This window comes from Delphinus delphis, chromosome X (genome assembly GCF_949987515.2).
Source record: "Delphinus delphis chromosome X, mDelDel1.2, whole genome shotgun sequence".
Lineage (NCBI taxonomy): Eukaryota > Metazoa > Chordata > Mammalia > Artiodactyla > Delphinidae > Delphinus > Delphinus delphis.
In genome coordinates, this window is record NC_082704.1 from 95,943,252 (window position 1) to 95,968,549 (window position 25,298).

General features: G+C 35.6%; 1 protein-coding gene across 1 annotated transcript in view; it reads right to left on the minus strand.

Moving 5' to 3' along the window:
• The window catches only part of CFAP47 (cilia and flagella associated protein 47), a 505,984-nt gene that overhangs the window by 391,861 nt on the left and 88,825 nt on the right, over positions 1 to 25,298 (minus strand). The window contains 9 exon segments of the mRNA XM_069540349.1: positions 295 to 426; positions 1,700 to 1,822; positions 4,854 to 4,984; positions 16,071 to 16,301; positions 16,304 to 16,311; positions 16,611 to 16,827; positions 21,661 to 21,757; positions 21,858 to 22,041; positions 22,624 to 22,773. Of these exon segments, the coding sequence (XP_069396450.1) occupies positions 295 to 426; positions 1,700 to 1,822; positions 4,854 to 4,984; positions 16,071 to 16,301; positions 16,304 to 16,311; positions 16,611 to 16,827; positions 21,661 to 21,757; positions 21,858 to 22,041; positions 22,624 to 22,773 (1,273 nt within the window).

The window sequence follows — 25,298 nt, forward strand, 5'->3', positions numbered from 1 at the left end:
ACAACCGATGTATAAGTAAGGTTGTTTATTTTTTAGATTTCTAAAAACTGCACCTCTGTAGAGCTAACTCAATTAGAAATTTAGAATAGAAAAATAACAGAAATTTTTTAAATTACTCTTTAGTGTCATAATATTAAAACCCATCCCCATTAGAAGAAATCATTAAAATAAGCTTTCTAAGAATAAACATGTATATAACATTTTATAGAATTATACCTACTATTATAAATATCATAACCAAACAAATCCACAGACACATATATAAGGAGCAAACACACATATGCATAAACATACCTTTGCTCCTGTATCAAATTTTCCTGCTACAGTAGGAGTACAGGAGGTATTGAGAACAGTTAGCCCCCCCAATGGAATGATTCCTTGTGATGGAACAACATCAATCACAGACAAAAGACTCTGGTCACAAACCTATAATCAAAAATTTGCAGAAATGTCACTTATCCTTTAAAGTTATTGTTCCAAAGCTTTCATAGGAAAACTTCTAGACCAGTACATAGAGAGAGGACCTACAGGCACACAGCATGAGATGGTTTTGAAATAGATTTTCAAACACCAGAGAAACAATTTGAACTTCAACAAGGATTTGCACCCCTAACCCAGCAAACAGAACTTTTAGCAATGGCATTTTCCAATTCAAACAGGACGATGAAGGTTATTATCTGAAGTGTTTTCAAGCCTTTGCAAAACTTACAAGGAAAGGATGAGATGTATCTGTTGGAGAGATGCCAAAATTCTAGATACTATTTTGATAGCCTGTCTTTTCCCTGATCCTAAAAAACTGAAAGCAAAGTTAGTGGGGAGGCAAGATGATAAAGTAACCTACTCTTCTTTATTATTTCCTTTATAGCCTAATGTCTAAGGTATCATTTTGACCTTCAAAAAAGTAACTTACCACAAGAGTTAAGGTGTGGTTTGTCAGAGGCCAATTTAGGCTTATCTATCATGCCTTAAGTCAGAATAATTTGAAGGGAAATTGGTTAACATATTTTAGGGGATGAGGGAACAAACAGACTTCAGAACTAATTCTGAAGCAACAGAGTAGAAAAGGGTATCCTCCTTTGCTTGTCTGGGCAGAAGACATGTAAATACAAGCTTGAAAGAAAGATCTCAAATGCTAACCTCTACTGTCACTATTAGGAGATGTTAATGTTTCTCAGTTAAAAAAAAAAAACATCTATTACCAATTTAAACACCACCCGCCCCACAATTTAAATCAGGAGTAACAACTATAAATAGAATATCTTTAGAATGGTCTTGATCTAGGTCCCAGTTGCTACCATAACAGTCTTGATGACAGAGTGAAAACGAGGAAAAAAAGGAAAAGCATGTAATTAAATACTGAATGTAACATAAACACTGCATATTTTTTTAAATGTTAGTTTTTTTGAAATCATCTTTTTTTCCCAATAAAACAAAATAACAGAAAGAAAGCAAAAGAGGGGTAAGAGGAGAAGGAAGGGAGAGATTAAGGAAGGAAGGAAGAGATAGAGACAAATTTTATGGGAAACTAAAAGGATAAAGTAGATGAAATGTATTCAGATAAATCTGATATGAAATACCTAAATATTAGCATTAGTCAATCTATAAAGACTAAAGTATTCATGGCATAGAACTCATGGCAATAAATAGTTCAAATTATAATGTGATCTGATCCAAGTAAGATTTCCAGATTCTACATTACCTTGAAATAAGCATGGTTTGGTCCTACATTGTGAAGAATGGCTTTTCTCCAAGTTGTTAAACCTTGAGGGCTATCACTGAAGAGTATCCTTGGCTCTAAAAGAACGACCTTGGTGTGACCAAGCTAATAAGAGGAAGAAAGGGAACATGAAATTGAAATAACAGTAAACATTTTTTTAATCCCCCACAAGATAACTCAAACTTTTTCAGCTTCATAGAAATTTCTAAAATACGAAGCGTTATCAGATTTTATGGTGTTCTTAAGAGAAAGGAAAAGAGTGGAATATTTACAATGTACTCCTAAACTGAGGAAGGCAGAGAGAGTAAGATAACTCTAAGGACGAAGTAAATCCATGACTGAGAATGATGTAGATTAGTCACTGAAGGGGATACTAGAGACCATCTGCCCCACTACATACAAGGTGTTACCATGTGCTACACAAAAGGAAAAAGTTCAAGGGTCATGTAAGTATGGGAAATAACATGCCAAGAGAGATTATCCAGGCATGTTTCTACTAGAAGTCTTCTCATAGGGCTTAATATGCTGATAATGTACACTTTGCTTATCTGAGAATGGGGAGGTAGTACACTGTGATTCACAGAATTACTTAGGCACAGGACTCCCTCGCCCGGTCCTACACAAACCACTTCATAGAACTACAGCAACATAAAACACTTTTTGGAAACGTTGATATTATCCACCTCTCCCATTTTACAGGAAAACAAATAGTAACCAAGGTGAACTAGAACCCAAGATTTCTAATTCCTCATTCAGTGCTCTTTACAATAGACCCTACTATAAATAATACATATTATTTCTTATTGTCTTAGGAGATTTTAATACATTCGTATAATTAGTTGAAGAACATGATTCGGATAACTGGAAAAATAAACTTTCAAACAAAGCTAACAAAAGATGAAATGGTCAAGTAAGTCCTTCATAATTAATGAAAAAACTTAAATGAACATTTTATTTAATTGTTTCACATTCCTCCTTCTTTCCTTTCTTAAGAGTAACACTTCACTTACTCTTAAGTAAGTTCACTTAAACTCAAGGGCTTGAAAAATTGGCCAAAAATAATCTAGTTCAGTACACTGACATCTCAGAGTTTAATTCTTAACCAACCCTAGTGTAGGGAAAGTGGAAATCAAATTTTATGAGAGGGTAATGGCAAAGGCTGTGGAGGCAGATCACTTTGGATATAAATTCCAATAGGGCATTTACTGCACGTGTGAACTTGTACTAGATAATTAACCATTCTAATGCTCCATTTTCTCACCCATCAATTGAGTTATTAATACATTCCTTATAGAGTTGCTGTAAGGATTAAATGAGATAATACAAGAACGTCATTTTGCATCGTACCTGAGACACAATAATTAATAAATGATACCTTATGGTTATCAGGGGATAAGGGGGGGACGGATAAATTGGGAGACTGGGACTGACATATACACACTACTATATATAAAACAGATAACTAATAAGAACCTGCTGCGTAGTGCAGGGAACTCTACTCAATACTCTGTAATGGCCTATATGGAAAAAGAATCTTAAAAAAAAAAGACTGGATACATGTATACATATAACTGATTCACTTTGCTGTACACCTAAAACTAATACAACATTGTAAATCAACTATACTCCAATAATTCTTTTTAAAAAAAATGATACTTATTATTAATGCTAAGTCTACATTACTAAATTGCTCATCTTTTATTTGTTAGAAAAAATACACATGGGGTGAGTATATGAGCAAATTTATATTAGTAAACTTGTCAAACACAGTTATGTAAATAACAGTTAAAGAACTGTATACATATGTTCACCAAAAGACAGAGAATGTTAATAGAAGCACTATTACATTAGCCAAAAATCTGAAACAATCCAAACCCTCATCAGCTGTGTGATGGAAAACTGATTGTATAGTCTAACCAAATGGAATGCTATTCAGGAGTGAGAATGAATAATCTGTCACCACATGTATCAGCATAGATGCATCCCACAAACCTAATTATGAACAAAAGAAGACAGGCATAGAAGAGAACATATGGTGTGATGACATTTATATACAGTTTAAAGCCAAAATTAATCTATGCTCTTAGAAGTAACGATTGTGATGATCCTGGGAGGGACACATAGTGACTGAAGTGTGGACTAGGGGGGTTCTTTTGTGATGCTAGTCATGTTCTGTTTCTTGATCAGGTTGATCTGGGTGTGAGTTACAAGGGTGTTACTAGTTTATAAAAAATAATTGAGTGATACATACTTTATAATATGTGCACCTTTCTGTAGTATACTATACTTCAATACAAAGTTGTAAAAAGAATTAATAAGTGATTTAAACATAGTGAAAGCAGCAGCTTATTTCAAGCCTGGGGCAAAGGAAAGACCCTATTGATTTCTGACTGCCACTTGCCATCATAAAAGTGGATGGATCTCTTATATCTTAAGGCTATAAGCTTCTTTATAGCTAAAATATGTAAGAACATGATCATGGCCTGGAGACAGAGATGGGATTTAGTAAAACAGCATTGGGTTGTGTTAAATTACTAAGAATGTTGGGAAGGGAATTTGGTACACATGTAAAGCATATCCTTGGTAATTAAGAGCCATGAAGTTAAGGTCTTCTGGGTTCTACCACAGAAAGAAAGTTAAAATTACATATTGCAGCCTTCACTTTACTTACATTTTTATTATAAGTATATTCCATATGGAATATGGAAGAATTTTCTATATTTCCTTGCTATATAAATCACATGATCCATTTCATACTGAATTATTAATTACAACTAAATACGAAAAATGCAATAATATAATTTTCTCTAGTTTTCTTTGGCACTTATTAAAGAAATAATTTAATTTCAAGTGGCTCCCATGGTATTATAGTCTCTAATAACAATCTAGTATTGTTGGCACAAAAGTTTTGGATTTCTGAGTTAATTCTAGATAATACAACACATTTTTTAGCAAAGTCTTCATTTATGGTAGAGAAGTGGCTCCAAGAAGATGTTAAGACACTTTAGCTAACTAAGTATTACATGTAAAATCAGTTTTTACTAACATAGTATATATACGCAACTATATACGCATATGCATACTCAACCAATTTATAGCCCTCAAAATAAAAATAATATTCAAGGGAAATCATTACATGTGCAAGACATTTCAGTGTCAGCGTGTTTCCTTCATTAATGTGAAGAATAAATTCTCCCCTTTCTGGAGAATCAAATCCCAGCTGCCATGTCACTTCACATTCCAATAGGGAGTATGGCTCAACAGTGCCTACAGAGAATTTAGAGAGAACAAGAAATTTACCACATTTTAACTATATTTATTTTTTAATATCCAAAATAAGAGATGGCATAAACATGTAATGACATTTTATAACAAATTATTTAAATTAAACAAAATACAGGGAATACCTTATGCTCCAACTTTAATAGGCAGATCAAAATATCTGACAAAAAGTATGCCAATATATAGCAAAAAAAATTTAAATTTATCAATGAAGCAACACTCTAGGATTAGAGATAACTTTACATCTAGACAGTAGAAAATCATCTGCGATCCCTGATCAAATGTCCCCTCCACATTTCTCAACACTCTGAAACACACCGGACACTCATTCAGTTTCTGGAGGAAGGAATTATCATTACCAGAGGCTTTTTTTTGTTTGTTTTAATGTTCAAATCCCTAGAGATATAACTTCTGATGTAGCTATTAGCAATTAGCACATTTCTATAATTCAAATGTATTTAGAACCCAGGAGGGTATAAGGCACATTTACTGTGAGCTGCTTTACCTGTTTAAATTCATCATCTCCTTTGGTCTAAGAAAATAATACTTGATGGAAAGAATGACTTAGAAGTTCTTCCCTCAGGAAGAGGGGATCATCTGAGATTCAAAGGCACAGGATACTGAACAGAGACATGCGTGACCATCACAACAAACTTTGCCTTGAGTCAGGCTGACTCACATGCAACAGTTTTCTCAACCTTGAAAAAGGTATAGTGCCTACCTCCTAGTTTTGCAGTGGCCACGTAGGGAGATAACAACACACATAAAGGGATTAACATAGTGTGTAATGCCCAGAAAGCACCCAGTGTCAGATATTATTATTAATACTCTTGAATGCCAATACTATAGTTGGCACAATAATTTATAAAAAGAGGAGAAACTACTCGTGGAAGAGCTAACAGTCTAGTTGGGATCCATCAGAATTATATTTGTCTATAAGTAACAATAAGTCCTGTTACAGTGGGTTAGGTAGATACGAGTTTATTTATCTTATGCAATCAGAAGTCCATGGGCAGGTATTCCAGGGCTGCCTTAACAGGTTGACAATGCCTTGAAGGAGCAATGCTCCTAGCTTCCCACACTGCCATTCCTTATCACGTGGCCTTCCTCTGTGTGGAAAGGTATCAAAGCACAGTCGTTAAAAAGAGCACAAATTCTCCGGTCAGACTCCCTGGTTCAAATTTCAGCTCTGACACTTACTAGCTGAGACTTTGGACGATTTACTAAACCTATGTAACACAGATTCCTCATACATAAAGTGGGGATAACAACTGTTTCTTAGAGAATTGATAAAGGGAATAAATAAGCTAATATAAGCAGAAGTACTTCAAACAGTACCTGGCATATAGAAGGGGGATGAAGCTAAAAGAAATTTCTGTCCATATCTCATTGGCAAGAAAGGCTGGGGAAAAGAGATACGTAAATAAGAACACTGCTTCCCCAAACAAAATGAGGGTCCCATAAGGAAGGGGAATGGATATCAGATAATCTGGGCTTAGTAACATCTACCACAACAGGAGATGGACATAAACAAATAACTGTAGGTGATGTAACAAATACACAATGGGAGTGGAAAAGAGGTTGGGTGGGGAGTTCTAAATTAGCCCAAGAAAGTGGAGGAAACTTCATCATAAGGAGATGGCATTTGAGTTGTGACTGAAGAATGAGCAGGAACTCTGCAGGAGGACAAAGTCTGCGGGAAATGTAGAAGTCAAGTGATGGCACTAGAAGTGAGTGATGTGTAGAGAAGACTGTGATGGGAAGTAACTCTGACAAAGAAGAGTCAATGCTATTTATAAAGACACCTAAGCTTTCAGAGAAGAGTTGAGAGCAGCACAAGGATTATAGATCCATGTTGAGAGGGTTAGCTTGAGGTCAATAATTTCCCTTCAACCAGCATGGCTATATATTTTTCTCCAGGAATATTATGTATATCATGGGACAGGAGAAATAAGTTGGATGGCTGAATTGAGCATGGCTGGGATTGGCAGGGAAGGTACTACAAACAGCCAAGGAGTGACAGAATTGAGAAAGACAATGAGAGTGAACTGACTGAAGACAAGGCTGAGGACTGAGTGGACTCAAGAGTTCAGTATGGTTAAAGACAACAAGGATGAACACATAAGAAAACAAGCAGAAACATAAACAATATCTAATGAAAAAGTCATATGAGAAACCAATTCTACCTTAGAAAACATCAATCCACTCTTCCATTCTCCCCTTATAATATCCACTATCCAAATACAAATCCAAAATGTATCATGCCTCAGGAAAGAAGGACAATCACAACATAAAATTTAAATTATAACTCTTCACTTTAGTTTACAAAACAATAGAGAGGGATATGATTAAATGCATTATGTAGGATGTAAAACCAATTCTAGGGGCACAAAAATTTGCCACCCCAAAATGTGTCTCTTTGGCATGAGGATTAATTTAAGCTGATTATTATTATTATTTTTTTTTATTGCGGTACGCAGGCCTCTCACTGTTGTAGCCTCTCCCGCTGCGGAGCAACAGGCTCCAGACGCGCAGGCTCAACGGCCATGGCTCACGGGCCCAGCCGCTCCGCGGCATATGGGATCTTCCCGGACCGGGGCATGAACCCGTGTCCCCTGCATCGGCAGGCAGACTCTCAACAATTGCGCCACCAGGGAAGCCCTAAACTGATTATTTTTAAGAAATAGAAGAAGACTCAGGAAGTTTTTTCTTGTTACCTCTTCCTTAACTGCCTAAAAGAATTTAGATAAAGGGCTAGTTCCCAGAATAGAGCTATCACCAGAGATACATGCAAAGAATATGGGCTGGCTATGATAGGGGAGACTCAGCTGGGCCTAGAGATCAAGTCTACTCTGTGTACCATGATCCAGGAAACATCTGTTTACCAAACATTTGCTTTTCCATCTGCATGTGAATTCCCTTTCTCACCTTTGAAGCCCCAATCCACTACCCCCAACATCCTCTTTTGTCTTTAGCTGAAGACGACATTTAAGGTGAGGATTTGGCCACTCTGGCAAGTTATGGGGTTTTCCTGGGTCTGTCTCACGGATACATGTTATTAAACTTTTGTGTGATTTTCTCCTGTTAATCTGTCCCATGTCAGTTTAATTCTTATACCAACTAGAAGAACCTAAGGGTAGAAGAAAACTTCTTCTTTTCCAACACGATATACAAAAGGGATGTAAGAAAAATAACTCAATAAAAAGATTTATACAGGAGACCTTCAAGATGGTGGAGGAGTAAGACGTGGAGATCACCTTCCTCCCCACAAATACATCAGAAACACATCTACATGTGGAACAACTCCTACAGAACACCTACTGAATGCTGGAAAAAGACCTCAGACCTCCCAAAAGTTATATATATTTTTTTCCGTTTTCTCTTTTTGGGAGTATGTATACGTATGCTTAGTTGTGCAATTTTGTCCGTATAGCTTTGCTTTCACCATTTGTCCTAGGGGGCTGTCTGTCTGTGTTTTGTTGTTTTTTTCCTTACTATAGTTTTTAGAGCTTGTTATCATTGGTGGATTTTTTTTATTGGTTTGGTTGCTCTCCTCTTTCTTCTTCCTTTAATGACTTTTTAATTTTCTTTTTTTTTTTTTTTTTGCGGTACGCAGGCCTCTCACTGTTGTGGCCTCTCCTGTTGCAGAGGAACAGGCTCCAGACACGCAGGCTCAGCGGCCATGGCTCATGGGCCTAGCCACTCCGCGGCATGTGGGATCTTCCTGGACCGGGGCACGAACCCGTATCCCCTGCATCGGCAGGTGGACTCTCAACCACTGCGCCACCAGGGAAGCCCTGACTTTTTAATTTTTTAAAATATTTTCTTTTATTTTAATAACTTTATTTTATTTTATTCCTTCTTTCTTTCTTTCTTTCTTTCTCCTCCCTTTTCTTCTGAGCTGTGTGGCTGACAGGGTCTTGGTGTTCCGGCCGGGTGTCAGGCCTGTGCCTCTGAGGAGGGAGAGCCAAGTTCAGGACACTGGTTCATCAAAGACCTCCCAGCTCCACAAAATATCAAATGGCTAAAGCTCTCCCAGAGATCTCCATCTCAAGGCTAAGACCCAGCTCCACTCAACAAACAGCAAGCTACAGTGCTGGACACCCTATGGCAAACAACTAGCAAGACAGGAACAAAACCACACCCAATACCAGAGAAGCTGCTTAAAATCATAATAAGGTCAGAGACACCCCAAAACACACCACCAGATGGGTCCTACCCACCACAAAGACAAGATCCAGTCTCATCCACCAGAACGTAGGCACCAGTCCCCTCCAGCAGTAAGCCTACACAACCTACTGACTCAACCTTAGCCACTGGGGGCAAACACCAAAAACAATGGGAACGAAGAACCTGCAGCCCGTGAAAAGGAGACGCCAAACACAGTAAGTTAAGCAAAATGAGGAGACAGAGAAACACACAGCAGATGAAGGAGCAAGGTAAAAACTCAACAGACTAAACAAATGAAGAGAAAATAGGCAGTCTACCTGAAAAAGAATTTACAGTAATGATAGTAAAGATGATCCACAATATTGGAAATAGAATGGAGAAAATACAAGAAACGTTTAACAAGGATCTACAAGAACTAAAGAGCAAATAACAATGATGAACAACATAATAAACAAAATTTAAAATTCTCTAGAAGGAATCAAGAGCAGAATAACTGAGACAGAACAGATAAGTGACCTGGAAGATAAAATAGTGGAAATAACTACTGCAGAGCAGAATAAAGAAAAAAGAATGAAAAGAACTGAGGACCGTCTCACAGACCTCCGGGACAACATTAAACGCACCAACATTCGAATTATAGGGGTTCCCAAAAAGAAGAGAAAAAGAAAGGGACTGAGAAAATATTTGAAGAGATTATAGTTGAAAACTTCCCTAATATGGGAAAGGAAATAGTTAATCAAGTCCAGGAAGCACAGAGAATCCCATACAGGGTAAATCCAAGGAGAAATACACCAAGACATATATTAATCAAACTGTCAAAAATTAAATACAAAGAAAACATATTAAAAGCAGCAAGGGAAAAACAACAAATAACACACAAGGGAATCCCCAGAAGGTTAACAGCTGATCTTTCAGAAGAAACTCTGCAAGCCAGAAGGGACTGGCAGGACATATTTAAAGTGTTGAAGGAGAAAAACCTGCAACCAAGATTACTCTACCCAGCAAGGATCTCATTCAGATTTGATTGAGAAATTAAAACCCTTACAGGCAAACAAAAGCTAAGAGAATTCAGCACCACCAAACCAGCTTTACAACAAATGCTAAAGGAACTTCTCTAGGCAGGAAACACAAGAAAGGAAAAGACCTACAATAACAAACACAAAATAATTAAGAAAATGGTAATAGGAACAGACATATTGATAAATACCTTAAATGTAAATGTATTAAATGCTCCAACTAAAAGACACAGACTGGCAGAATGCATATAAAAACAAGACCCGTATATACGCTGTCCAAAAAAGACCCACTTCACACCTAGGGACACATACAGACTGAAAGTGAGGGGATGGAAAAAGATACTCCATGCAAATGGAAATCAAAAGAAAGCTGGAGTAGCAATTCTCATATTAGACAAAATGGACTTTAAAATAAAGACTATTACAAGAGACAAAGAAGGACACTACATAATGATCAAGGGATAAATCCAAGAAGATGATATACAATTGTAAATATTTATACACCCAACATAGGAGCACCTCAATACACAAGGCAAATGCTAACAGCCACAAAAGGGGAAACTGACAGTAACACAATCATAGCAGGGGACTTTAACACCCCACTTTCACCAAAGGACAGATCATCCAAAATGAAAATAAATAAGGAAACACAAGCTTTAAATGATACATTAAGCAAGATGGACTTAATTGATATTAATAGGACATTCCATTCAAAAACAACAGAATACAATTTCTTCTCAAATGCTCATGGAATATTCTCCAGGATAGATCATATATTGGGTCACAAATCAAGCCTTGGTAAATTTAAGAAAATTGAAATCATATCAAGTATCTTTTCCGACCACAACGCTATGAGACTAAGTATCAATTACAGGAAAAAATCTGTAACAAATACAAACACATGGAAGCTAAACAATACACTACTAAATAACCAAGAGATCACTGAAGAAATCAAAGAGGAAATCAAAAAATACCTAGAAACAAATGACAATGAAAACACAACAACCCAAAACCTATGGGATGCAGCAAAAGCAGTTCTAAGAGAGAAGTTAATAGCAATACAATTCTACCTCAAGAAACAAGAAACATCTCAAATAAACAACCTAACCTTACAGCTAAAGCAATTAGAGAAAGAAGAACAATAAAGCCCCAAAGTTAGCAGAAGGAAAGAAATCATAAAGATCAGATCAGAGAGAAATGAAGGAAACAATAGCGGAGATCAATAAAACTAAAAGCTGGTTCTTTGAGAAAATGAACAAAATTGATAAACCATTAGCCACACTCATCAGAAAAAAAGGGAAAAGACTCAAATCAATAGAACTAGAAAATAAAAAGAAATAACAACTGACACTGCAGAAATACAAATGGTCATGAGAGATTACTACAAGCAACTATATGCCAATAAAATGGACAACCTGGAAGAAATGGACACATTCTTAGAAGAACACAATCTTCCAAGACTGAACCAGGAAGAAAGAGAAAATATAAACAGACCAATCACAAGAACTGAAACTGAGACTGTGATTAAAAATCTTCTAGCAAACAAAAGCCCAGGAGCAGATGGCTTCACAGGCAAATTCTATCAAACATTTAGAGAAGACCTAATACCCATCCTTCTCAAACTCTTCCAAAATATACCAGAGGGTGGAACACTCCCAAACTCATTCTACAAGGCCACCATCACCCCGATACCAATACCAGAAAAAGATGTCACAAAGAAAGAAAACTACAGGCCAATATCACTGATGAACATAGATGCAAAAATCCTCCACAAAATACGAGCAAACAGAATTCAACAGCACATTAAAAGGATCATACACCATGAACAAGTGGGCTTTATCCCAGGAATGCAAGGATTCTTCAATATACACAAATCAATCGATGTGATACACCATATTAACAAACTGAAGGAGAAAAAGCATATCATCATCTCAATAGATGCAGAGAAAGATTTGACAAAATTAACACCCATTTATGATAAAAACCCTGAAGAAAGTAGGCATACAGGGAACTTTCCTCAACATTATAAAGGGCATATATGACAAACCCACAGCCAACGTCGTCCTCAATGGTGAAAAACTGAAACCATTTCCTCTAAGATCAGGAACAAGACAAGGCTTCCCACTCTCACCACTAGTATTCAACATAGTTTTGGAAGTTTTAGCCACAGCAATCAAAGAAGAAAAGGAAATAAAAGGAATCCAAATTGGAAAAGAAGAAGTAAAGCTGTCACTGTTTGCAGATGACATGATCCTATACATAGAGGATCCTAAAGATGCTACCAGAAAACAACTAGAGCTAATCAATGAATTTGGTAAAGTAGCAGGATACAAAATTAATGCACAGAAATCTCTTGCATTCCTATACACTAGTGATGAAAAATCTGAAAGAGAAATTAGGGAAACACTCCCATTTACCATTGCAACAAAAAGAATAAAATATCTAGGAATAAACCTACCTAAGGAGACAAAAGACCTGTATGCAGAAAATTATAAGACACTGATCTAAGAAATTAAAGATGATAAAAAAAAGGTGGAAAGATACACCATGTTCTTGGATTGGAAGAATCAACTGTGTGAAAATGACTATACTACCCAAAGCAATCTAAAGATTCAATGCAATCTCTATCAAACTACGTATGGCATTTTCCATAGAACTAGATCAAAATATTTCACAATTTGTTTGGAAATACAAAAGACCTCGAATAGCCAAAGCAATCTTGAGAAAGAAAAACGGAGCTGGAGGAATCAGGCTCCCTGACTTCAGACTATACTACAAGGCTACAGTAATCAAGACAGTATGGTACTGACACAAAAATAGAAAGATAGATCAATGGAACAGGATAGAAAGCTCAGAGATAAACCCATGCACATATGGTCACCTTATTTTTGATAAAGGAGGCAGGAATGGACAGTGGAGAAAAGACAGCCTCTTCAATAAGTGGTGCCAGGAAAACTGGACAGCTACATGTAATAGAATGAAATTAGAACATGCCCTAATGCCATACACAAAAATAAACTCAAAATGGATTAAAGACCTAAATTTAAGGCCAGACACCATCAAACTCTTAGAGGAAAACATAGGCAGGACACTCTATGACATACATCACAGCAAGATCCTTTTTGACCCACCTCCTAGAGAAATGGAAATAAAAATACAAATAAACAAATGGGACCTAATGAAAATTAAAAGCTTTTGCACAGCAAAGGAAACCAGAAACAAGACAAAAAGACAACCCTCAGAATGGGAGAAAATATTTGCAAATGAATCAATAGACAAAGGATTCATCTCCAACATTTATAAGCAGCCCATGCAGCTCAATATCAAAAAACAAATAACCCAATCCAAAAATGGGCAGAAGACCTAAACAGACATTGCTCCAAAGAAGATATACAGATTGCCAGCAGACACATAAAAGGATGCTCAACATCACTAGTCATTAGAGAAATGCAAATCAAAACTACAATGAGGTATCACCTCACACCGGTCAGAATGGCCATCATCAAAGAATCTACAAACAATAAATGCTGGAGAGGGTGTGGAGAAAAGGGAACCCTCTTGCACTGTTGGTGGGAATGTAAATTGATACAGCCACTATGGAGAACAGTATGGAGGTTCCTTAAAAAACTAAAACTAGAACTACCATACGACCCAGCAATTCCACTACTGGGAATATACCCTGAGAAAACCATAATTCAGAAAGAGTCAGGGACCACAATGTTCACTGCAGCTCTATTTACAATAGCCAGGACATGGAAGCCACCTAAGTGTCCACTGACAGATGAATGGATAAAGAAGATGTGGTACATATATTTAATGGAATATTACTCAGCCTTAAAAAGAAATGAAATTGAGTTATTTGTAGTGAGGTGGATGGACCTAGCGTTTGTCATACAGAGTGAAGTGAGTCCCAAAGAGAAAAACAAGTACCATAAGCTAACACATATATAAGGAATCTAAGAAAAATAAAATAAAAATGGTTCTGAAGAACCTAAGGGGAGGACAGAAATAAAGACGCAGACGTAGAGAATGGACTTGAGGGCTTGGGGAGGGGGAAGGGTAAGCTGGGACGAAGTGAGAGAGTAGCATTGACATATATATACACTACCAAATGTAAAATAGATAGCTAGTGGGAAGCAGCCACATAGCACAGGGAGATCAGCTCCATACTTTGTGACCACCTAGAGGGGTGGGATAGGGAGGGTGGGAGGGAGACGCAACAGGGAGGAGATGTGGGGATATATGTATATGTATAGCTGATTCACTTTGTTATAAAGCAGAAACTAACACACCATTGTAAAGCAATTATACTCCAATAAAGATGTTAAAAGAAAAAGATTTATACAAAGAGGCAAAAACAAAAGTGAGTAATTATTATATGAATATTCTGAGCAGCAGAAGGAAAATGACATTAGAGAAATCTAGGTATATAATATAAATTATGCATACTTTCCTCGATGCTATATCAAATAGATTCAAGTATTGTATCATTTGTGTTCTAAAAAAATTAAAAGTACTTAAAGGATGGGCTTCCCTGGTGGCGCAGTGGTTGAGAGTCCGCCTGCCAATGCAGGGGTCACGGGTTCATGCCCCGGTTCAGGGGGATCCCACGTGCCGCGGAGCAGCTGGGCCCGTGAGCCACGGCCACTGAGCCTGCGCATCCGGAGCCTGTGCTCCGCAGCGGGAGAGGCCACAACAGTGAGAGGCCCGCATACCGCAAAAAAAAAAAAAAAAATGTACTTAAAGGCTAATGGTATTCATATTAACACTATATTCGGAATTAAATGTCTTTGTGTTTTTTGCTTTGATTTTAAAAAATGTAAGAGGTGTTATGAGAAACCCAAAGAAAAGAAAAGTAAATACTAAAATCTCCCTGTAAAAATAGAGTACTAAAAACCATGAGAAGTTTATAACATTGTAATTACACTTTTGACAAATGAAGCATTTTCACGGCATTTCCATGGCAGCCACAAGGGGGAAGCCCAGCCACTCAACACTGGCTAGGATGCAGAAATACAAGGAAAAGTACCTGTGCACTGTGCTTTTCTGACACCCTTAGTGTCATATCACGTGCTTGATCAGAACCTATAGCTGGAATGCAGATAATGTAACTACAACTGATACCTCCTGTTCAAAAAAACTGGAGAAGGTTTATCTAGAATCTCTGAAATCTGCAGAAATATTTTCTTTTTCTTCTCTGATCATTTACTCCACTTCTTTCTAGTTTGGGGCGGGACCCAGTATTTTCAGTATTATTAACAACAACAACAAAAAAGAGCTTGGTCAAATGAATCTGCTAAATATTGATAGAAGTATACCTCAAATGCTTAATAAATTATAATCTGGGATTGTGCTAAATCTATCCAGATTAATAAAACGATTAAATATGGTTATATCAATGATCTCCAGCCATAATAAAGGGACAGTCCTCCACTTCCACTTGTTAAATTTGTCAACATCTCCACCTATATCTGCACTAAAATTAAGTGAACTTAAATTAATACTCGAGCTTGTTTATAACACTCCCTGGTACCAACACTGGTAGAGTTATATAGAAGTCACGATTTGGAAATGACTGATATTCACAGGAAAAGCACCTAAGGCAAGAATTCAATGAACCAGGACTCCTCTGTGACCTGAAGTATAGTCTACTTAGATCTCAAATGAAGACTATCTCTAAGTTAGAGATAAAGAGGGAGGGAGGGGGAGAGGAAGGGAAGGACATAGGGAAGGAAGGAGGGAAGGAATGTCCCATTGTCCCAAGACCATTTGTGATTTACTTCTACATTCTTATCACCATTATACAGTACACACTCCAGATATGATTAATGCCTGAATACATGAATAAATGAATGTCTAAATCAAACAACAGAATAAACTATTACCTTTAGCTGGACAAATGGAAAATGCCATCCCTTTTCCTGTATTTATCAGTTGCCATTCAAATTTGACAAAATAATTCTGATGATTATACAACCTAACCATCCCCCTAAAACATGTTTTCACCAAGAAGCCTTGTGGTCTCAGTACTAGCTCATTAGCAGATAGCTCAAGTTTTACTGGCAAGACAACTGCCATCACTAGGATGTGCCCACCAGGCATATTGTTGACTGACAGGTGAAAGACCTGTAACACAGCAAAGGCATCCAAATTTAACTAACACCTCTTAACTGAATGGTAGAATTCAGTTACATGTAAAATGTATATATTATTGATTGACATCAACAATTCTTAGTAAACAATATCAAAATAATTATGAAAGGTAATTAGACTACCATTGAAATATGAATCTACAAATCTACATATTGCTGCACATATAGTTTCTATGTTTGGGGACCAAACATAATATATACTACAATAATTGGGGTAAATATACAAAACGACATTTTGATTCTAGCAAACAGAAATTTGAAAATAAATCTTACTTCCAAAATTTTCCAATGGTGGGAGATTCAAATATCATTGAAACAGAAGTACTAGCTGTAGGTGGAATCACATATGAAAATTGGTTGGTCTTCCGAAGTTCTTGCAAATTGACATCTAACTGGATCAAAATATGAATAGGTAGCATATTAATAACATGTAATAGACGAGTATTTGTTGAGTTCACACAAACATCACCAAAGTTAAGGACAGAGAGCCCTGAAAAAATGAAGAGTTACTAAGCTTAATGTTGACAAACGTGTTCATTGACTTATTTAAGTTTTCATACTATATGCTGATCGATTAATTCGTTAAAAATAGTACTTAAAATAGTTACTATATATCAGAAATTATTAACAGAGCTTTTTATCTAAATGTCCATAATTTGAGGTGATTGGCCAAAATTCAATACATATTGTGATTATATGGAAAATTTCATGACAAAATTATTAGCACTAATTATAACTCAGTACATGAATTTGCATACTCCTACACCCTCTCCACTCCCATAAATGCATTTATGTTCACTTATCCAGAACTTACAGAAATTGGTAACTTCCCATGACTCACTGTTTAACTTTTAAGTTTTCCTCTTTAAATGCCAGAAGTTTTTATATCATAACAATCTTAATTATGTCTTATCCTTCTTTTTTAACAGCTTAATTTAATTTTAACTGGTATACAGCAAGTACAGAATTTCATAAGCATTGACATATGTATACACCTAAATACAGGTGAAATACCTGAAACGATCACCACAATGAAGAGAGTGACCATCCATCACTCCAAAAAATATACTTGGCCCCTTTATAGTTTCTCCCTACCACAATCCTCTGTATTCCCCCTTTCCAGACAAACACTCATCTGCTTTATGTCATTATAAATCAGTTTGCATTTTCTAGACTTTAATATGAGTGGAATAATATAGCATGTATGGTTTTTCTCTGATTTCTTTCACTCAGCAAACTCTCTAGAGATCCATTTAAGATGTTTCATGTGTCAACAGTCCATTCCTTTATATTACTAAGTAGTAGTCTATTATAGGTGAATGTTTATGTATCACCTGTTAACACTTCGATTCTTCCCAGGTATGGCCTGTTAAAATTAAGGATGCTAAAACATTTGCGAACAAGTATTTGTTTGAAAATATGCCCTCATTTCTTTTGGATAAATATCTAGGAGTATAATGGATGGGTAATATGGTACATGTGTGTTTAAATGTTTAAGAAACTGCCAAACTGCTTTAAAGTGGTTGTATAACTTCATATTCCCACTAGCAGTGTACAAGAGTCCCAGTTTCCTCACATCTTCAGCAATAATTGAAATGGTAAGTTTTTCAGCCATTCTAATAGATTTATAGCAGTATCTCATTGTGGTGTTATTTTGTGTTTCCCTTACAATGAACAATGTTGTGCATCTTTCCATGTGCTTATTTGTCATTGTATCTTCTATAAGGAAGGAAGCACATGGCTTATGATCTATTTTGATTTAGTTTTGGCACATGATGTAACTAGCACTACTTTTTTTTTTTTTAATCACAGCCATACTAACACATGTGACGTGGTATCTCATTGTGGTTTTGATTTGCATTTCACTAATGACTAATGATATTGAGCATCTTTTCATGTGCTTACAGAGAATTTTTATGTCTTCTTGGGAGAAATGTCTATTCAAGTTTTGTGCATTTTTAATTGTGTTTCTTGTTGTTGAGTTGTAGGAGTTCTTTATACATCCTGGATATTAATCACTTATCAAATATACTATTTGCAAATATTTTTTCATATTACGAAGGTTGTCTTTTCACTCTATTGATTGTGTGCTTTGATGCACAAAAAAGTTTTTCATTTTGATGAAATCTGGTTTATTTTTTCCTTTGTTGCCTATGCTTTTGGTATCATATCCAAGAAATCATTGCCAAACCCAATGCCATGAAAAATTTCACCTGTTTTCTTCCAAGAGTTTTATAGTTTTAGCTCTTAAGTTTAGATCTTTGATCCATATTGAGTTAATTTTTGTACATGGTCACATTCGTTTTTTTTGTTTTTTGTTTTTGTTTTTGTTTTTAACGTCTTTATTGGAGTATAATTGCATTACAATGGTGTGTTAGTTTCTGCTTTATAACAAAGTGAATCAGTTATACATATACATATGTTCCCATATCTCTTCCCTCTTGCATCTCCCTCCCTCCCACCCTTCCTATCCCACCCCCTAGGTGGTCACAAACCACCTACCTGATCTCCCTGTGCTACGCGGCTGCTTCCCACTAGCTATCTATTTTACATTTAGTAGTGTATATATGTCCATGCCACTCTCTCACTCTGTCACAGCTTGCCCTTCCCCCTCCCCATATCCTCAAGTCCATTCTCTAGTAGGTCTGTAGCATTACTTATTGAAAAGACTATGCTTTCTGCACCTTTTTGAACCTCACTGCCTTTTACCTTTGTCAAAATTCATTTGTCCAATATATATAGGTCTATTTCTGAACCTTACTTATGTTTCATTGTTCTATATTTATGCCAATAACATACGGTTTGGTTTACTATAGCTTTATAATAAATCTTGAAATCAAGCAGTGTTTTATCTCCAACATGTTTTTCCTTTTTCAAAACTGTTTTGACTATTCTAATTACATTGCATTTCCACATGAATTTTAAAATGAGCCTGTCAATTTCTACAAAAGATCCTGATGGGATTTTGGTTGGAACTGTGGTGAATCTGTAGATTATATGGATCGTTTTTGCATATCTTCTATGTCTCTGCATAACTTTTTTTTTTCTACATCTTTATTGGAGTATAATTGCTCTGCATAACCTTTTGAATAAATGGAATACAGGTACAATAACTGTTTTAGTGTCGTTGTCTGATAATTCTAACCTATGTATCAGTATTAATCAGATTTAACTGATTAATAATTCTCTTTATTATGGGTTGTATTTTCCTGCTTCTTATGTATTGTAATCTTTGTTTGGATGTCAATATAGTAAATTTTACCTCATTAGGTATGGGATATTTTTTCATATTCCTATAATATTCTTGAGCTCTGCTCTGGAAGGAAGTTACCTCAAAACAGACTGGTCCTTCCAGATCTTTCTTTTATGAATGTTACCCGGGTCCAGAGCCGTGCTCTAAATAGTAATAATTATTCTCCACTACTGAGGCAAGAACTTCCTGAGTACTCTGCCTCAATGTCCCATGAATTATGAGGTTTCAGTACTGGTTGAGGCAAGCAATACAGAGGTGAGCCAGAAATATTAAGACAGAGATACAAGAACAAGACAGACAAAGTGGGTCTAATAAGATCCTATTTATACCTAGAATAACCAAAGCAATCCTGAAAAAGAAGAGCAAATTTGGAGGACTTGCACTTACTGATTTCAAAACTTACCATAAAGCTACTTATCGACAGTATAGAATTGTCATTGGGATAGAAATACATATCAATGGAACAGAATTAAGAATCCAGAAACAAACCCTGACACATTTGGTCATTTGATTTTCGACAAAGGTGTCAAGGCAATTCAATGAGAAATGATAGTATTTTCAACAAATGGTGCTAGGACCATTGAATATCCATATGTTATAATATGAATTTAGACTCAACTCATACCATAAACAAAAATTTTTAAAACATAAAAAGGAATTGTAGGGGCTTCCCTGGTGGCTCAGTGGTTGAGAGTCCACCTGCCAATGCAGGGGACACGGGTTCGTGCCCCGGTCCGGGAGGATCCCACATGCCGCGGAGCGGCTGGGCCCGTGAGCCATGGCCGCTGAGCCTACGCGTCCAGAGCTCTGCAACAGGAGAGGCCACAACAGTGAGAGGTCCGCGTACCACAAAAAAAAAAAAAAAAAAAAGGAACTGTAGTCCTAAACATAAGACCTAAAAATATAAACTGTTTAAAAGAAAATAGGAGAAAATATTTGTGACCTTGAGCTAGCTAAAGATTGTTGGGCATGATATCAAAAGCATGATCTATAAAAGTAAAAAATTTAGTAAATTCGATTTCATTTAAATTAAAAAACTCTGTGCTTTAAACAACATTATTAAGAATATGAAAAGAAAAAAAAAGCCACAGACTTAGGGAAAATATTTGGAAATCATATATCTGATAAAAAAAACTTGTACTCAGAATACATAAACAATTCCTACAACTCTGTAATAAGAAGGTAAATATTCAAATTAAAAATTGGGCAAAGACATTTCTCCAAGATATACAATTTAAATAGTTGTACCTCTAAGTAAATGCATGAAAATATATTCAACACCTTAGTCAAAAAGGAAATGCAAATAAAAATCACAATGAGAGAACATTTCGCACCCGCTAGGATGGCTGTAATCAAAAAGACAGAAAATAATAATTGCTGGTGAAAATGTGGAGAAACTGTAACCCTCATACACTGTTGGAGGGATTGTAACTTGGTGCAGTCACTGTGGAAAATTTTTGGCAATTTCTTTAAAAGTTAGACACAAACTTACCATATGACTCAGCAATTCTACTCCTAGGAATCTAACCAAAAGAAATAAAAACATATGTTCACTCGAAGAATTATATGTGAGTGTTTATAGCAGCAATATTCACAATAGCCTCAAACTGGAAATAGCTCAATGTCCATCAACTGGTAAATGGATAAACAAAATGTGGTATTCCTAATAAAATGAGATACTATTTAGATACAAAAAGGAACAAAATATTTATACCTACTACCACAAGGATGAACCTTACCAACATTATGCTAAGCTAAAGAAACAATATAAGGGAAACCACATATTATGATTTCTTTTACATGAAATGTTCAGAATAGGCAAATCTATACAGATAGAAAGCTAATTAATGGTTGCCTGGGGCTAGGGCTGGGAATTGGGAGTAACTTGTATATAGACATGAGGGTGATGGCAGCACTGTAAAACTGAATTGTGATGACAGTTGCATAAACCTGTAAATTCACTGAAATTCATTGATTTTCATGCTTTGACCTGGTGAATTTTATGTAATATAAATTATACTTCAATAAATCTGTTAAAAAATTGTTCATTAGGTTTTTATAGATTCTTACCAACAATTACTTGATGAATTTGCTTTGGTGTCAAGATTAAGCTGCAATCATGTTTTTCATGGGGTGAGGATGGGTCTGATTTAAGTCCTTTGAGAACCTGTGAGAAATCACATTATTCCAAAATTAATTGTTCAATATTAGCAAAAGGTATTTTAAGAATTTTCATGGTATAATAAAATGTAAAATATTGCACATGCCTTTCTTCTCAAAGACTTTGTCTCCGTGGATGCTATATGTCTGGTACTTAGCAATTGGTTACACTTGATCCAATGCTGTGCTGAAGATAACTCTTCTATTTCCGCTTCTGAGAATGTGGGTGACTTTAGACCCGATGCTGGCTGTAATCCTATGTCTGTATCATTATATGAGTACATGTGTTTCCTAGTGAAATCATAATAATAATTAACTGAGGCTAGGTCTTTTAGAAAATACATCAGTAAATCCAAATATTCCCCATAGTACATGCTGTTACTGACCCACTCAGATCCACTGAAGCAGACGGAAGCACTAATCTGCATAAAATTGCCGTCTGTTAAGGGACCCCATTCTCAAACACCTCCTCAAGGTGTTTAATTTATGCTCATGGTATAATTTATGCTCAAAAGACCCTAGGTATCAGGCTGAGAGTAAACTTTATTTGAAACACATTATTTCTGAGTTCTCTCTTCTGCCCTCTCCTGCTTTCCTCATATTGTGCAGGTTTCTCCCAAAAGAACATTCTCCAAAAATCACATGTGCTGGAATTCCTGTCTCAGAATCTGCTTCTGGGGAAGCCCACCCAAGACATTCCCAAATCAGAAGTAAAAAAGGAAATAAATGCAGTTAAAGTAGTTCAATGTTTTGCTATTTTCATACATGAAAAGTCATTTAAATCACTAAAAAGAACCTAAAGAGTAAAGAAAAAAATTCTGGCTCTACAGGCACCATGCTCTGTTTCATACTGTTTGAGGAAGTGAACTTTACCTCTGTTCTTTCTGCAGGCGCACATTTCTTAAATATTTAATGTATCCTGCATAATGCTTTTCATGTGCTTTCTTTTCTATTTTTTCAAATTTAGTATATGCAAAATCAGGATCCACATAGTTATATCTTGGAATCTTTGTGAAAATCGTCCTACAATATGAGCAACACATGTTAATATTTAGGTGTATATATATATGCATTTATTCAATCAGTATTTACTGAGTGCCTCCTATGCCAGGAGTTGGGCACAGAACGGTGAACAGGACAGATTCTAGTCCTTTTATATACCAAGACATTATTACATGTAGAAATAGAATGACATCTAATCTTCTTCTTAACCTAATCACAGGAAATCCCTAAGGTCACTGGGAAGAAGTAGGACCTACCCTAAACCCACTCTTGGGTAGTATTAGTCAAGTAGGCAATTTGGGCAGTTCTAGATTACAGATGGAACTAGATCTGAATCTGATTAGTGTTTCCTAATAGTTAATTACTTTTAGATCACTGTGATCAAAATCATAAAAGAATATATAGAATAATAAATCCTTTTGTTAAATCATGCTTTCTTAATATCTCAGAGCTTATGAAATAACCATCAGCAATAAATCTATACAGATAAAAAAAAATCCAAAGAAGAACTGCAAACTACTCTACATCTCACATTCACTCAACTGGTGCATGCACTTCCTTTCACCTACCACATATTTTCCATAAAAACAAAAAGTACAATTATTCACATCTTTTGGCCTTAGGCTACCTCAGTCTTCAGCAAATTTTATTAATCATTGAGATTCTCACCCTTAATAATTAACTCCTAAGTATAAACCTAGTAGTCATATACAGTCAAATGAAATTTAATCTAATATCTAATATTTCTTCCTGTTTTTGATAATTCCTCAGTGGTAACAGTAATACAGCTTGAACTGAGTTAAAGACTTTAAGAGAGTGAGGCAATAAGAGAGAAACAAATGCTTTGTTACTCAGATAGTTGTTGATATATTTAAATCTCCCTTCAGGCTCTGGGATCCTTAACCACCTTTAGAACCTAGAAATAATTCCTATATCTGAAGTCCCTCTCTCTGTAACAAGGAGAAAAGGAGGGACTTAAAAAGAAGTAGTACAGGAGGTGCCTAAAGTGACACAGAGCTGCTTACTAACATATCTAAATGCTTATCAGCTCCTTAAAGAATAAACTTTAAGAAATACCTCTGCAGCTTTGAGTAGGTGATTTTTTTTAAATGTGCAAAGTACAGACAACAAAAATTACTATGTAAATAAAGCATTTTTCCTCACTTATTTATTAAAAAAATTTTTACTGAATGCCTAATATAACACACTATTCTGAACACAAGACATATACTGCATTAAATAAAACTAGACAAAAATTCTTACCTTATTTTCTTCTCAAAAATTGAAAAGGTAAAAAGCATTAAAAAATAAAACAGCAATTATAATTACAACAACTTAATACACTATAAAATTTCATTACTTAAATGTTCATTACTATTTGCTAGCCAGAAAATTACTGGACTAAATTTTGTATTTCTATTAGCATGGAAAAGAGTAAATTGAGAAAAATAATTATGACCATGGGATGCTTATGTTAGCCTTCTTCAAAAAAATCCTGGCATTTTGAGATCATCTGATTAATACTTAGACAGGAACAAAATGTTAATGTTAAATTAACACATTATATCTCTATATAGATATATTTGTATAAGCATAAGGAATAATTGAAAATGATACATTTAAAAATTATTTCCAGCAGCTACCTCTGCAGGGTGGGATGAGTTTTCTTTTTTATACTGTATAATTATTTAAAATGGAGTCTGCATAATTTTTATGCGTGTGTGTTTTATGGTACTTGTCAAGTAAAAAAAGAGAGATAAAGACTGCTGTTGATGGAATCTGTAAAATAAAATCATAAAATAGACTATATAAAAACCCAGAATTTTCCAATTGTGGATAATAAAACAATTATAGACTAAAAAATCAAATGGTATTTTAAGAAAATGACTATAAAAGTAAGTGAACTTGAAGACTCACCAAAGGTAAAGAGACAAGTAGAGAAAGCCCAGGGACATGGTCAAGTTTAGACAGTTAAACAAGCAGGCAGAAAAGAAACCCAGTTCATCCTCAAATGTATAAAAACCATTCCTGAGCTAATGGCCCAAATAAAGATGTCAGGTTGACTGGGTTTATTCTCACTAAGCATTGACATGGTAGTAATTTCTTTGAAAATGGGGTAATTTTTAAATTGAGGCTTACTATCACTCATAGTCCTTATAATTGGGGAGGTTTTAGTTCACTTTGGTAAAGGTTATTGAAAATGTGACTTTGAGGGGACTGAACAAAGATGATAGCATAGGGATGAAGATAATGACAATGAAGACGAGAACAACTTGTTTATCACAGTTTAAAATTTTTAATCTTAGATAAATTCAGGCTCTCAGCCATAATTAATGAACATGACTACTCTGAGGACTGTATACATTTCCAAAAGTGATTATTTCTATTCTTCTTCTCTACTTGTTGACAGCATATTTTAAGAATCATCTGGTAAACCATTCACAAGTCCTGGCAAGTACGCAATAGAGATGAGAGGTTAGATGATAGCATTCAGCAACCACTCCTCTGATGTAAAAGAAAAAAAAAAAGAGAGAGAAAATTAAATT